The sequence below is a fragment of the Strix uralensis genome, chromosome 13 (genome assembly GCF_047716275.1).
Source record: "Strix uralensis isolate ZFMK-TIS-50842 chromosome 13, bStrUra1, whole genome shotgun sequence".
NCBI lineage: Eukaryota > Metazoa > Chordata > Aves > Strigiformes > Strigidae > Strix > Strix uralensis.
This window is the reverse complement of record NC_133984.1, coordinates 20,274,885-20,291,471: the sequence shown is the minus strand read 5'-3', so window position 1 is coordinate 20,291,471 and position 16,587 is coordinate 20,274,885. Positions and strand designations below refer to the sequence as shown.

At 48.2% G+C, this 16,587-nt stretch overlaps 1 protein-coding gene across 1 annotated transcript in view; it reads right to left on the bottom strand.

Annotated features, from left to right (window-relative positions):
- Nucleotides 1-13,283, bottom strand: part of RNF128 (ring finger protein 128) — a 28,926-nt gene extending 15,643 nt beyond the window's left edge. The window contains exon 1 of the mRNA XM_074882812.1: nt 12,829-13,283. Within this exon, the coding sequence (XP_074738913.1) occupies nt 12,829-13,276 (448 nt within the window). The 5' untranslated portion in view covers nt 13,277-13,283. The remainder of the gene's footprint in view (nt 1-12,828) is intronic.
- Nucleotides 13,284-16,587: the final 3,304 nt, after the last annotated feature.

The window sequence follows — 16,587 nt, the reverse complement described above, 5'->3', positions numbered from 1 at the left end:
ACTAGGGCTTATATGTCAGTTATAAAATGAGCTGGAGTCAGGTGTTAGGAGCAAGTAAAGAATTAAGCATGGGTCAAGTCAGAAGCTGAGACTTTCATAAGCATGGAAGAAAGCGTGGAAGAACAAGCTGTAACAACAAGAAAATAAAAAGCCTGCCAAAAAAGAAAAAAGAACTTGTTCTGCCTTGTTCCCCTTCGCTCCTGCATGTCTCACTAGTCAAATATAGCTTGTGGTTGTGCGCAACACATAATGTAGTGTAGGGACTCCTGTTAATGAAATGTCACCATCAGCCTGCAAAACCACTTCAGCTACTAAGCCATCAGTTATGAACAAGTTTTACCCTTAAAGGAAAAAAAAAAATCTTCCATTTAAGTTTCAGGCTAATCGGTTCACCAGGATGTCATTAGATGACAGTTCTAGGTCTTTTCCTGACAGTTTTTCCCCCAGAGATTTCTCCTGCAATGTCAGCTCTGGTTTAGATAAACACATGCAAGTGGTCAGCTGGTAGCTTTGACACTGGAGCAACAAGGTCAGGAGGGAGGGAGCAGTCATTTCCATCAGCACCTGCACTATGCTCTCCGCCTTGGAGCGAACCCCCACTGGCATATATCAGCATCCATCTCCAATATTTTGTAACGCAAACTCTTAGGACCAACAGTTAATTTCTAAAGGCGATTACAGGTGAGGTAACCTGACATCACATGAAGTTAACCAAATGCCTTATGCCAACAACAGCGGAAAGTTACCCAGAAACTGCATCTAAGTTCTGGCCATCAGTAGCACAGGAGTTTAGTCACTGCAGAAGCTCCTTTTGGAGAGGGACTAAACAAGGCTCTGGCACCATTACACAGGGCCTGTCATGGGGGCAGCACCCTTACCTGGCACAAAACAAGGCCTCCTTGTCTACCAAGAGGAGATTCAATGATGCCCTGTTAGCCTGAAGCTAAGATAGAAGCCCAGAATCCATGTTTAGCACTACTGTTGTGCTTCTAGAATAAAACCAGCTAGGATCATCCCCCCACAACGCTTCCTGAGCCGCCCCATGGGGCCCATCATGACAAACACTGAAACATGTCACTGTGGCCTGGAAACCACCAACCTAGACAGAGGCTCCTGACAGTACTTGGGCATCTTAATGGAAATATTTGAGGGGACATCTGCAGAGGTATCTTAAGCATAGCAGCTGCCCTGAACTGTCAGCTTTTTCCCCCCAGACTCCAGCAAAGCAAGAGGAAAATCAGTTTCTGCCTGGCGAAAACGTCCCAGAAACCCAAGTTCCTTGCCTAGGCATCAGCTTTTGTGATTCAGGTAGAGCTTTCTGTAACAGTTTAAGGGACATTAGAAGGTGAGATTAAGCTGCTGCCTGTTTAGCTAATAATGGGCTCATTGCTAAACAGAAGCAAGACCTGTTTAGTTAAACATTTCCCAGCCTCTCTCCTTTCCCATATCCTGTGAAATTGGAGAGGGAAAGTTATTCAAGACTTTACACAAATATAGTCTGCCTCTGTATATTTGGAGTTTTGCAGAAATCAGAAGGCAGCATGCTGGTCAAAATCTGAAGGATGCTGTTTTGTTGGCAGATTGGCACAGATGAAGCACAAGAATTTAAATGGTTTTTTGTGGTGGAGGAAGAGCTGGGACATAAGCACATTTGGCACACAAGGAGAGTGCATGACTGGGATCAAAGTTTTACCTTCCTGTATCAGATTTACTTAGATGCAGAGTGGAGTTGCATCTATTTATATAAATAAATCTATTTTTATATATAAATATTTATATCTATATTAAACTCTGCCCTGCAAAGACTTCACTTGTTCTGCCATTACACTCCTGCTCCCTGTAAACAAAGCTACAGGTCTGACAATTCAGTAGAGAAATGCAACGTGCAAGAGATGCACAGAACTGGGAGCATTAATTTTGCACAGTAAACGCCTGCTTTTTCATATTCATTACGGGGATTATTGTAATTCAGTGCTACTCATGTATGTGCTACAGATAAATCTATTTTGAACCAAGGAAACTGTAGGTCCTGGAGAACAGTCACCCCACAATATTTAGCAGACTGCAACGTAACCTAATCAGTGCCTTAGCTGCAGCCATTTTTAGCTAAAAATCACAATCTGTTCATGCATTAAAGCACATTGAGGCAAGGATTAGGTCTTGGGGCCAACCAAATCCCCAAACAAGGGATGGTAAATGCTTACCCGATTCAGATTAAGTATACTCAATGTACAGGATAACCAGAACTTTAGTTCTTTGGGCCACTGCACATGACTAAGTCCCAGACAGGTAAGCCTCTATGTGCCATTGCTAAGTATGGTGGGACTCCATGGCATACCTCAAGGCAACACTTGCATTGCCGATGCATGCTAGAGCACAGTGCTGATGCCTCCACGGTCTCCATTCTTGCACAGCTATCGCCACAAACCCTCTCCCCACAGAAGCAGCTCAGAAGAGCTGTCACAGTGTTCTCAGGGTGAACAAACCTGCAAGCTGATTCCCATAGAAGGTGGAATTTCCAGACTTGACTAATTTTTTTCCCTTCCTCCCCCATGCAAGTGAAGATATGAAGCAGCTTAGAGGAACTACCTCCTTCTCAGGCATATTACAAGTACAATAACAACTTCTAGAAACACTACAAGCAGGTTTCCCTAGATGTTACAGTGAAATGTCTTTTTTTTTTTTTTTAATGAAAAGGGAACTGGTTTTCTATAGATACTGATTATTAATATCCTGTAGTGAGCATTCCTTTCTCATTTCTCTGTAGAGAACTGTTGAAGTTGTCTACCCTTCCAGGTAGTTATGGTACAGCTTCCAGGTGGTCTGGGGTTCACAAATTGTCAAGGAGATTCAGAGATTAAGGAATGCACCACGTTTTGCAGTGATTAGAAGCTACATGACTGAAGGTTTTCTGTCCAGCCCCCAAAACTCACTACCGTTAAAGCCCTTCTATAATACAGAAAGAGAAAATAAAACTTCAGAAGGGAGCTACACTAGTACTCTAAGTGGAATAAATACAGTAGAGTAAGACTTAAAAGCCCAGAGACTACAGCCACAGCATGCAGACTTGCAGGAAAGTTCTGCCCACAAGAGGTTCTGCAATGGTGACACTGAGTTTGCTCATGGTCTGGAGATCCGTGCTTGTTGGGGAGCCTGCGGAGGCCCCATCAGCCCTCCAAGAGTACAGCTGCTAGCTGTATGTGTAAACTCAACAGGCAGATTTCTCCACTGGGATGAAAGTTGAACCCTACCTTAACCATAATTAAAATTTATCCCTTGTGTCCTGCATCTCCAGCCTTGCAGTCCAGCCACTCACTGCACGAGAACATCAGAACAAGCACAGGGTACTGCCTAAGCTTCACCCACTGCTGCTTCCACAGCAGCCATCCCTTCTGAGACAGCTTTGGTAAGCAAATCTCCCCCTGAGGAGAGCAGGGTGTTGCTACAGCAGTGTGTTTTTCAGGGTAAAATCCTGCCTCCCGGACACTCCGGTGCAGGCTCCTACAAGTTGAAACCACACCATGCGTGGCAGCCAGCTCAAGAGGAGGAAAACAGGCCTGTTTGTGCATGCTGCTCCTCCTCAAAGCTCCAACCGGTTTGAAGTCAAACTTTGTTGTTTCACTTTCAGATCTTTGCCTTTTCTTCCAGATGTTAGAAAAAAAGAAAACTTTGCCCCTGTGTTAATCTTAATTTAGCTTTTGTGTTGCATGCTTAATAAATCTGAAGCACAACCTGGCAAGGGGAGGAAGGAGTGCACCCTCCAGTAATTTGCATCTCTGCTGTGTTAGCAAAGCCCCCTCAAGTTTATGAAGGCCGTATTTAAGTCCCCCAGCCAATTAAGTGCCAGAAAACAAGTTTCGTTTTAAGAAAACCATTTTCAGCATTTGAATTTAAGGAATCTTTATTGTAATACCACATTTCTTATTCACTGCTTGAGTTTCATAACCAAGAAAACTGAACTGGCTCAGACTGCTAACCACAATGCCAGCTTTACAACTGTATGCTATTTTCTGCTGCAACCCATTTTAAGGTCTAATATACTAGTACCTGACAAGAAACATCATGTGCCTTCAAAACTTAAGCAAAAACTTCAGTTATGAAACTTGCCATCTCCACACACTTTCCCCTCCTCTACCACTGACTTTGAAACCCCATCTAACACCACAGAGAACATTACTTCAATCCAAGGGAAGCATTTAACATTTTCTCTGTGCAATATTCTGAGGTGACGCTGACAAACGCTGCGTATGTTTTTCCAACTCTTGTGAAGCCCTGGCAAAGCTTTTTGCAGTGAATAATTAACTTCCAGCTGTTTGACAGCTTCTCATGTCATGGAAGTCAACTCAAGAGCTCCAGCTCCAAGTCAGCTCCTCTAGCCTCACCTAAAATTGGTTTCTCAGCTGGTTCAGGCATTGGAACTGTTTTGCATTGTTTAAACTTGCTTTAAAGCAACAAAATTCAGCTTCAGGTAAGTCATGAAAGGCCCTTTCATTTCATTTTAAGGGCCTCAGTGTAACCTAGGGCAAATTCTATAGATCTTCATTTTCTCAGATAGCAAAAGCCAAACCTCTCTGTCTCTATCACTGTTTACCAAAGCAGGCTGTAGAACAGCATGATGGGACCCCTTCCCCCTTGGGAGCAGACCTAGCTACAACATAGTGTGGTGAAAACATTTGAGTAAGATAATAGTTTTGTAGGTATTTTTAAGGGGGAAAAAAAAAAAAAAAGATATAAACATGCCAAGTAGGCAAGTTATTTCAGAACAAGGGAAAAGCTAGCATGCCACACACAACCTCCAACACTTCAGATTCCATAATTTTTTTCACCCTTTCTGAAAGTCCACAGTTTCGCATCATCTTTAAGCAGAGTGAAATTCTATCAGTATTATTTCACTTTGTCCAGAGAGCGCCTTGTGCAACCAACACATCTGCCCCGGCACAGCCACCGCTTCCTCTCCCTGGGAACCAGCACAGCTCACCCCACCTAACGCTTCACTCAGGTATACCCACAAACAGTCCTTGGTCTTGGGGGTATCAGCAATCCCTTTCAACAATATTTTAACTTAATATCCAACCAACACTAAATTTTCCTTAGGACTCAACTGGGTTTTTAATATTGAAGAGAAACAGTTTCACAGGATTCACTGGAAGGGAAAGGAAAGGTAACTCTATCTGAAAGTTAAACATTATCTTTCCCTGTGTAGAAAGGGGTTTTCTGACAGGCTAGCCATGGCTGGCTCATTGGAAGTTGTTTAATATTGCAGTGGCAGAGTGAGTCCAGATAAACAAAGAATTTGTTTTCATTGAAAAAAAAGGATCACCATTTTTTGTTTTACAAAGGAATTAAACAGCAATCCAGCAGACAACCAATGAACTGTTTTCTCTGAATGTTTTAAGACAACTGAGAAATGAAGGATGCAAATGTTAACAGATTAAAGGCTGCAGCCATTCTGCTACTCAGCTAAGTTCTGCCAGAGAACTACTACAGGATGAAGGATTTTATTTTTAAAGTGCTTGCATGATCTTGCAGAGAAGCCTTCAGAGAATGCAGTCATACAAGAACTGTTCAAAGTGCCACAGCAATAACCCATCACATCCCCTTTCTGCAGCTATAGAAAGCTCCAGCTGACCACCATGTAAGCCACACGCTCAGAAAAAGCGGAATGGAAGAAATTACTTTTGATTTTGATTGCTTCACATACAAAGGGAGCAGCAAAAGCAGACTTCAGAGTTTGAATTCTAAAGGAAAGGATAGGCTCTCCTTAACCACAGCAGAATCACTACCTGAAGACTCTTTAGGGAGATGAAATACAAACCCTGGCCTTGGTCAGATGGTGGCTGGATCTTTTCTTTTATCTACATGATACAGTGCTTGCAGCACAGAAGATCAGCACTAGCTGTGCCTTCAGCCTTAGCCAAAGGAGAGAGCAGCACTCCCCTGGCATCCCTCCAACATCAGCAAAAAGGCATTAGGAGATCAAGCCATCTCCTGTACTTTAACATGAAAGACACTGTCAGTTGACTCTCCAACAATTTCCTACCAGATTAGCACACCTGGCTCTTCAGGCACGTAAGAAGAATATTTGATATACTGTCTTTCAGGTTTAAAAAAGAAAATGTAAGACATAACACTTTGAGTACTGCTTATCTGATCTTATTGAAATAGAAATAGGGGATTTTTGGTGGTTATCAAACAGGCTGGTGCAAGTTTACTGTTATCTGTTACAGTAGAAGGGAAGATAAAACTAACAGCACACACAGACTGAGCTGATATTACGGACATGATGCAATTCATCTCGACTGAAAGGCCAGCACTGCACACAAAAGCCATTGTGTCTGGGCACCATACCACCCTAGGGACACAAGGGCTGTACACGCAAGGGCTACGCGCGGCCTCGGAGCTGTGCTATGAAACCAGATGCCTGCACGCTAGATCTGCTCTCATCAATGGTACAATGTTGACAAAAACGTAACGATTGCTCTCATCCACATGCACAAGGCCAAGTCTTATCAGGAATGCAGATCTGACCGAGCAGCGCCTATCCTGGCACTCACCCTCCAGCGCAGACACTGTCAGAGGAAACGTCATCCTCATCCTCGTGCCTTTATTGCCCTGCGATAAGCTCTCCCCTTTGCAAGAGGGGAGGGTGGCTGAACTCATAGTTCCAGGAGCAATTTAAGCCTGGATAAACTGACACATAGGTAGGCTTGTCCCTCCCCGTTCTTCTGCTCTGCGTGGTCTCCACCCCAAACATTACCTGGCATCAAGATAAAAGAATCGCTCACTTCCAGGCTACCTTGCAGTTATTTAAAGCAACAGCTCCTTATGACCCCAGCCTTCCCACTGAACTGTCTTGCTCACACTACCACCTAAGCTTAATGAAATCTACTTTCAGCTTGCTTTACTTGGCAGCTGGCACTATGCCAGATCTCTTCCTTTTCAACATACAAGTCTTTCAAGAGTACAAAGGTAAACATTCAACAGCAAGACACTTGAAAAAGTTGCAAAAATTGGCAGGAGTACTCTGGAGAAGGAAGCAACAGCCAGAGCTTTAAAAAGAAAATTAAAAAAAAAAAAAAAAAGGAGGGGGGGAGAAGGACCGTCACAAAGAAATTTAGAGCGCCTTAGAAGATCTTCATCATGGTGAGGACAGAAGAGATGGAAGAAAAGCAGCCCCCTGCTAACTGGTGGTTGTGCTGCACAAAGGAAACGCCTGTTTTGGAGAATTCATGCCCACAGCAGTCTTTGCCTGGAAACACATCCCACCATATGCTCCTCCCCAACACTGCATCTGTTAATGGGACTACACTGCTTGGGAACTACCACCCGTGTTTGTTTAGGGAGACTCTTTGGTGAGGTTGGCCTCCAGACCAGTCACCCAACAGTTACTGTGGATAAGGAAGATTTCCATACTAGGAAGCGTGTGGAAGCTTTTACCAAACAGGCTGGGTGTCTAAGGAGCACATCAAGACCAAACGTAGTTTTACATGACATGAGTTTCCATGGGCCCCCAGGGGATACTGGAGGTGGAAACCAACCTGCATTCTATTTAGTTTAAATAGTGTTAAGAGTTATTATTTGCCAAGTGAATCCAACAATTACCAGCCTTCCCCCCCCCCCCCCCCCCAAGCCTTTAAGACTTACGTAAATGCTGCCAGGCCCTAAATCTTAGAACCTTTAGAACATGAAATCATCCTTTAAAACAGCAGCCAAGACAGTACGCTTAAGGGCACTGAGATGAATGAGCTCTGTAGGACAGCTCTCTTTACATGCTGTATGGTCAATGGCACTTGCAAGAGTAAAGTATCATCTTTCAATCTAGCAAACAGCATCTAAAATCGTCTGGAGAAACAGCAACCAATATTCCCTCATGAAAACTCTTCGGTGAATTTACTCAACAGCTCTCAGCAGCTTTGATTTAGTGAATGCTTTGCTCACCCTCTTCAGACGAGATTGAGCTCACAGCTAATATCCCTTGCTCTCAACATACCGGTAACAGCTAAGTGCCCACTGGAAACAAGTAAGTTTGAAAAAGCTAATGATAAAATAATGCAAGTCAGCACGGTGTAAACCAGAAGGCATCTGTCTGCAGAAAGACGACAGGTCACGTTTGATACAGTGAGGAACAGTGCTGAGTCTGACCGCTGTTTGCTCACTGACACGTTCAAGACTGGAGGCAAACAAGCACCGTCATTGTTTTAGGGCCATATGTCACACAAGGAAGCCTCTGCTACCACAGCTGTCACTCAGGATTTTAATTCATCCTTTCACATTTCAGCAGCGCAGTAAACCCAAAGAGCAAGGGCACTTCACAGACTGTTCCAAGGGCTAGTGCCTACCCTGCAGTTTTCCATGGCCCAGAGGTACCTAAATGAGACCAAAAGGAGCAAGGGCAGGGATCAGAAGCTGTCAGTAGCACTGATCAGCCTGTGCTGCCTCTCAGTGCCTCTCACGCTTGCTCACACACCTCTGTGCTGTGGGCAACCCCAGGTCACTATAGCACCCCCCCATACCCTGCAGGTGGGAAATCAGGGTCATCAGCCAGACTCTGAGTACCACAGTCAGTCACCCAAATGCCACTAGAGCTGTGACATAAATTTACTGTAAACCAGGAAGCCAGGATAACTGAATTGAACACATAAAGACAAAATTGCAGCACATACGCATCAAATAGCTGTTCTCAGATCCAAAGAGCTACCAACTCCAGGCAGTACAGACTGCAAATATGATCCCAGGCACAGCAGGTCCATTCAAGTTCCTTCTCAATAAGGACCTGTTGGTAGGAAGGACTAAATAAAACCTGCAGAGGCTCACCCAGCCAGGGAACACCAGAGAGCCAGTGTCATTAATTAGACCTTGCATCCTGATTCCTCACCTCGATGTGCTCAGCGCAAGTCTTCACTCACTGCAAAGGAGACGTGCACTATTTGTTTACACAACATTTACAAAGCCTCAGCACAGCCCGCCTTGGGATTACTATTCTGTCTCAGTCTCTAACAGGAACAGTTTTACAGGTCACATCAGCCTTTTAATATCATGGGAAAGTTTTAGCTTGTTTCTAAAGATCATGCCCCACACAAAGTTGGAGCAGAGCACAATTATACACTTTTGCCATACACCATTTCCTCTAAGCATATGGAGATTAGCCTTCACCTCAGTGAAATTCCTGCAGAACGAGTTGAGTGGCAGTGCTACATATTTAACCTTTCCTTCCCCTTTCACCCATTGATGCAAGTTTACACTTGAACCCCATCTTCTTAGCCTGAGACACGCTTTAGCCAGAATTATTTAGCCGTGTTCCCACAGAATAAGCCCTCTGCAGATCAGGTGATGTGCTTCTCAAGACTAGAGTTACACACCAAGAGAGAAACCAAAGAAAATTATCACAATGGCTTTCTGACCTGCAAAGAATCCTTCTTTACAAGCTGCAGCGAAATACATAACACCGAAAAACACTTTCCATGGTTACCACCATACCCTGACACCAAAGCCACCTAACAGCCTGGTTCTATCTTAAGTCAAGGTCCACCTTTAAAACAAACCAACTCATCGTGCACTTTTTCCCCACATGCTGCTGTTTTTCTCCAATCAAATGTCTTTTTCAGAAGGTCAATATAGATTACAGAGAGGTGCAATTATAAGCACACAGAACTGTACTTTGAAACCCTGCTCAGCCTGCCACAGAGCGGTACCATCTTCTTAAAATGAGCACAATTAAAACTCAAGTTTGCTAATTGATACGGTTTTGTGCTTATACAAGTACAAAGTAAATATTACTTTGGACTCCATTAAATCCTTGACATTCTATGTGTTAGAAAGGATTAGGCAGGATTTGATCATATCTGATTTGGCTATTTATTGCCTTCTGTTGTTTTCATTGCCAGGGTGGTTTAGTTTTTGGTCTTTTTAAAAAAAAAGTTGGCACACCAAAAAGTTTCCACACAGTACACTGATATAAGCAATAAAGAATTCATCAGACTAAACATGATGATTATAAGAAAAGAACTCTCTGGAAGCTGGATGACTAGGACAAACACTGCTGTCAGATACAGGCACATTTAACTCTCTAAACAAGGAAGTTGCTTCAAAAGCCAAGCTTACCAACCCCCAAAAGGCACACTACTATACTTTTAGAAAAGCTTCTGTTAATTACTTTGTGTTCTGTTGCTAACGAAGTTCTGCAAAGAAAAGAATGTTGTGCCATACATTTTATCAAAGCCCACCCACGAGCATCTTCCTTCTCTGCCAGGCAGATGACAGCTCCCGTGCCCCACCGCAGCGAGGGGAGCCCTGGGCTCGGCTGCAGCCTGGGCAGGAGATGCTAGCCCAGGCATGTCGGGAGATGGGAAAGCCCTGAGGCTTAGCTCGCCCTTGCCCCAGCAAAGCCACCTCCTATTACATCCCCCTGCCTCAGCTTGGAGGAAGTGCTCAGCCTTGTCTGGTTTCACTTGACAGCATATGATGGCCCAGTTAAAGCAGAAATGAAGCCAATTAGGAAACCCCGACTGAGAAGTCACTATTAGCACAGCTACGGCCGTTACAGCAGTGGCAGGGGTCATAGTTGCACAAAAAACGTTCTGTAATGAGCAGGGCTACCTTCACCACTGCCTCCAGAAGAGCTGGAGCATCCAGTGCCACCACTGGAGGCCAGAAGAGGAGACCCATACCAAACCACAGTTCAGCAAGGGCCAATATGACCAGTTCTTAACTCTTAAATTTGAGCTCAGCCTACAGCACTACACCAGCATTATACAAGGAATATCCTGCACTTGGCAAAATGAATGAGGCTGATTACTTGTAGCTTGCTTCCTCTTGGCCGTGCTGTGTTGAAATCCAGCAACGTTTGTGAAGTTTGACTGGCGAGCGTTGGCTCCCAGCAGGGGCACAGGGCAGGGGTGGCCCAAGCGCAGCGTGCCACCAGAGCCCCCTGAGCAGAAGGATGAGCACCGCTGTGGGAAGAGGCGAGAACAGGGACTCGCAGATGACCGCAACAATAGAAAAAGGACACTCGGGTCCAGAGAGGAAGAAAAGGAAGGGTGGAATGGGAGAGAAAGTGAGGGACTAAAACAAGGACATGGAATAAAGCAACAGCGGCAACAAGCTTGGCCCGGTAATTGTGCTACAACATGGCAAGGAGTCATCACGCAGCTGAAATAAGCCGTTTGACAGAAACCGTCTTCTCCAAGAAGCCTTGTCCTGTTTGTCTACAGTTCAGCTGGGAAGTTTCAACATGCCCTCGAGCCCATAACCCATCATGCAGGATAATCAGGACAGCTAGAGCCACTCTGACATAAACCCCTTAGCAGGAAGCTTAAGGACAGCATGGGAAAGGGGGGAGCTCCTCTTGGGGCAGGCCCTGCAGAGAGCAGACGGCTCATTTCAAGAGACGGCTGCTAGCAAGATTAAGATGGTGTAGGTCTCCCAGTAACCAGGATGGAGGAGGGGGCACATACACCTTCCCCTCAAGAACAGGTTCAGCAGTGCCAAAGGAGCTCCTCGGAGAGCTGCAGGATGAGGCAGGCACACAGTGAGCAGGGCTGCGGGCAGGGATGTTACTGCCAGTTCAGCAGGAGGAACTCACCCAGCGATAGCCAGATCTCAGTAGCCTCTGCCAGCAGATGAGTTGATTACATAAGAAAGCTCTGCCTCAGAAAGGCCAGAGCCCATCCAGATGGTACATTTTAAATTCTTAAAGCAGAGTACAGGCAGTCATACAGCTCATTAAGATTGCACACAACAAACCTCCAGAGGCAGCTACTGTTCCCTTGTCTCACCAGAACGCTTACCTCCACCGCTAACAGACAGAAATCCTCTCCACCCCTTTTAAGAGAGGTGCTACAAGGATATAATTATTTTTCAACCCTGTCAAAGCTTTAAGACTTACTATTCATTTTCACTGTACTATTTCTCTCCAGAAGATGTGGCTCCCCAAAGCAGGGCCACTTTGCAGAATACCAGCACACCCGTGAGGTGTGTGTGCATCAGGACAGAGCCCCCCGAGCCAGCTCGCCCTGCCCCTCCACAGACTCGTGCTGTCACCAGAAGGCAGTTACACAGCTCTCAGCCCAGGGCGGTTTCTCAGGAAACACTAGCCTGAAATACAGCCAAATCTCATTCTTCATTTGAAAGATGGGCAGTTCAGAAAAAAAACCCCAACAACGCTGCTGGCAAGTAAGAGGCTTTCTATAGCGAGAGAAGAGAGGCTCTGTCATCAGCCTCCGCAAAATAGAAATAACCTTTAAAGGGCTTTAGCTACTCACATTGGAAGTGGCATTTTGCTGGTGAAAAGTTACCTGTGGAAGAGTCTCACGCTCTGCCTATTTCTGAGCTGGTTAGCGTGCAGGAGATGGGGATAAACTGTGTCTGAGTGTGGAAACCCAGCCTAATTCAGGGCCCAAATCTACTCCACAGACTTTAAAAACAGCCAGCATCCATCAACTCATGCCAGAAACCCACGGAAACCGGAGGCACCGTTCCCACCTTGGCCCCACGCACACCTGCGGCCAGTGCCCAGCCCACCCGGGCCAGCAAGCTCAGGCAGCCACCCGCTCGCCCTCAGCCCGCAAGAGCGGCCTCAGCTACCAGACATCGTTACTCATTAATCAGAGAATTCAACAACAGCAGCGCCTTGAACAGGACCGGCTAGTCCAGGCAGAAACTCTTCTTCTGCAGGAGACAGAACTGAATTCCGGTCTCTCACCGAGCATCCACGTTCAAGCGGAATCCGCGGGGGGTTAAACCCCCGACGCGCCCTGTCCCCGGCCCCGAGGGGAGGGCAGGGGCAGCTCCCGGCGCAGGGACCCCCCTCCCCTCCCCGCGGCCGCTCACCGTGGTGGGACATGGGCAGCACCTCGTTGCCGGTCCCGCGGTAGTTGTAGATGACGGCGGCGGCGGCGCCGCGCTCGGCGGCCAGACGGATCTTGTCGGCGAAGGAGCAGCCGCCGCCGCGCTGGATGAGGGCGAGCCAGCCCGGGGAGCCGCCGCCGGGCGGGGGGGCCCCGCTGAAGTTAGTGCGGGCGCTGCAGGCGTTGAAGGAGTCGCGGCCGTCGGGCAGCACCAGCACCCCCGCGGCCGCCTGCAGCGGCGAGTCCAGCCCGTACAGGCCGCTCTCGCTCGCCTCCCAGCCGCTCCGGTTGCGGTCCCCGCCGTCCTCCCACGACACGTTCACCCAGGCGGGCCACACCGCCGCCGCCACCCCCCCACCCCCGCGGGGACCCGGCGGCGGGGCGGCGCAGAGCAGCGCGGCCAGCGCCAGCACCGCGGCCCCCGACGACATCCCCGCACCGCACGGCCCGGCCCCGCCGCCGCCGCCGCCTAAAATCGCCGCGGCCCCGCCGCCGCCCACGGGGGGGAGGAGCGGGGCCGCCCCCGCCGCGGCACGCCCCCCCCCCCGCGGGAACCCCGCCGGGAGTCCCCGGCCCCGCCGCACCCCCGGCAGCCGGCGGCGGAACGGGGACCCCGCGGGGGGTGCCGAGCCTGCAGCCACGGGGGAAGGGCGGGGTGGGGTTCACCGGGGGGGTCCCCTTCGCCGGGTCGCCTCCCAGGGCGGTGGGTCGCCGCCCCAGGTCGCTCCCCGGGGGGGATGCGGTGGGTCGCCCACCCGGATCACCGCTCAGAAGCGATGGTTCCTCCTGACATCACCTCTCAGGGGCGGTGGGTGACCCCCCCCCCATCCCCCCCCGGATTGCTCCCAGGAGGGGTGGGTCACCCCTCTCCATTTTCTCCCTGCACAGTGGGTGACCCCCCCCCAGTCTGCCTCCCCCCCCAGTCTGTCCCTGTGCCCGCAGCCGACAAAGCACCAGGGGGCCTGTGGGGACCCCCGGAGGGGCCACCCCGCGAAGGGGCCGACCCCCCAGCAGCCCCAAGCCCAGCAGCACCAGCACCCGGTGCCCAGCTGTGACCCAGCTCGCTTCACGCCGTTGAGTTAATATTTGCCGAACACTCAGCAACACGCGGTACCAGTCCCACCTGGACTCGGTTTATAGAGTACTGGGTTAGCTGTGTTAACTCACCGGCCGTTGTTCTCCAAGTCATTAGACATACACTATAAACCTGCCACTTCAACCAAAACCGCCCTTTTCTATTTATGTATCAGTCATGTTTGCACAGTTAATTATTATTTGATCTATGTAACTTGCAATGAAAAGTCACATTTCTTCAGGGCTCTGCAGTTCCTTCTTGGACAGCCAGTCTGCACTCACAAGTCCCTTGCTCCGGCTCACACACATTTTTGCCAGGTTGCCCCGCGTCAGGCAGGGCGGTCAGAGTGCTTGCAGAATCGCTGCAAACATGAGTGTGACATGCTGTAGAGCCCCGCCGGGGAATTGGAGGCAAGAAAGCAAGATAACGGGAGAAACAAGAACATTTCGAGCTCCTCTCCTCCACAGAGCCACTCTTCTGACTGAGAGGCCCCGCTCCTCCCAGCTGCTCTGCGGGGATTGCCCCCGGCACCAGGAGCCCCTCAAACACATCCCCAAACGGCCGCATGTCACTGTGCGCAGGCCGGGTCTCTGGATGGGAGCCCATCATTTAGAAAGGATTATTCCTGTGCAGTGTTTACATGGCACAAGATCAACTGCTGCCGATGCAGTCGCCAGCAAAATTAGCGTAAACACAGAGTTAAACCCTTTCTGATATGAGTCGGCACCGCTTAGTTTTTAACGCAGGCTTTTGGCTGATTCTGAATCCATGTGGCTGATAACTTAGCGTCAATCTCTGGTGCACGTTTTCCTCCGCTTCCACCCGTGCTACACAAGGAGTGTTGCGCAGTCAAACCCGACTCGGGTTTGAATGTCTACCTGAGAGTGGGGGCTTCGAAACCAACCCACTCCGCCGGCATCCACCCCTGCCAGCCCAGCATCTGCGGGCTGTGTAGCTCATAGCACAGGGAGATCAGCATTTGGGTTTGCTGCTGAAATAGCAGCGTGCAAAGCAGGTAATGAAGAGCAGATGAAGTGATTTGCTAAAGATCAATATTGCTAAACACACAAAGCTTACTAAGCGAGCCCTTTTGTCCTGACCTAAACAAACCTCTCGCTTTCTCATTCCACATCTAAGTAGGCAACTTCTTTCAGCAGTAACATCTCTAGCTGCAGTAAGAAGTGTATCTGTAGGCAATGAGAGAGACGTGGTTTTGTTTTGAAACCTGTTCCATGTAGGTGCAGGGAACAACTTAACAACACTGAAAATATAGTCAAGCTTTATGCAGCAGCCAGACTGCTCATCTTCAAATGCCTCCAAAACTTTGGGGTTGTTTTGCTCTGGCATCTTCACCAAGACAAAATTGCACCAAAGACCAAGATTGGAACCTCCTCGGGATACAAAACTTCATATAGCTCTGGGGTTTTGAGTATAAGGCTCAGCCTCAGTCTCTTACACTTCCACACATTCCAGTCTGTAACACGACCACAAGGAAGCGGCAGCCCGGGTGCAGATGCCGTGGCTGCGGGCGGGCGTTGCTGCCGGGGGGCAGACCCGCGGGGCACCGGCGGCTCTGCGCTGGGGCACCGCTGCTCCTCAGCTCCAGCCTGGCTCTGGGTGGTCGGAACCAACGGCACTGCTCTTCAGCAACTGCTGGGAAACACGCACACGTGGCAAAACATCCACAACAAGTCTGGTAATCTTGCCAAAATGAACACAGAGCCTAAACCGAGCCTAAACTTGAACTTCTCACCATGCAGTTCGGAGAGAGATAACAAGAAACAAAACTGCTCTACATGTGATTGCGGACGTTTTGCTGCCATGGCATTATTTTGGTATCAAGTTTCTGACTCCTTGCTCAGCCAATGTTTCCACTTGCTTGAAAATAAGTAAGCAAACGGTGGGCACAAACAGAAAGCTTGTTCACTGGGGTTGAGGAATTCCTCATATCAAAGGAAATCAACTGTTTGTATTGAGGCAAAAAAGCAGATGTTTGTGCTGACAGCGGTCAGTCCCTCCGAGTAAACACTGGGAGACACCAGCCTTGCGTGGCTTGGCAGGGAAGCCACTCGCAGGAGGCCAATGGTCCCTGTGCCTCCCGGCAGGGTTAGCGGCTCCTCCGGGCCAGCACAACTGAGAGGAGCCAGATGAGGTGCCTGGGACAGTGTCAGGGTGCAGAGGGACACCCCAGCAGTGTTAAAAATCATATGTTTTAAAACCAGCATGCCAATTATACCTATTTTAAGCCGCATCTCTCACATTGAGAACTTTCTGGGCTCTCATTCATTATATCTTCTTCCAGAATGATAATCAAACAGATCTGCAGCCTTACTGAAGTGTATCCTTTACTCATGTTTGAAAAATAAGGTTTGTCTGATGGCTTTCAGCTCAGTTACTTATAATTCACAACAGAAAACGTGCATATCACGTAGCAATTGAAAATAGTCACCGATACCGGAAAGCTGGGAGGGACCAGGCAAGAGGAGGGCTGGTAAGGGGTTTTTGTGCTGGTTGGGTTTTTTTTCTTCCTTTACATAAAAAGCTGAGATTTTGTAGCTTGGACAAAGCACATTTTGGTTTGGAGAAAGAGGCCAGACATCATACGGACTGTGACATGTAGTACAATGTATTAACAAGCAGAGCAACTTACTTCTGCTACATTTGTTT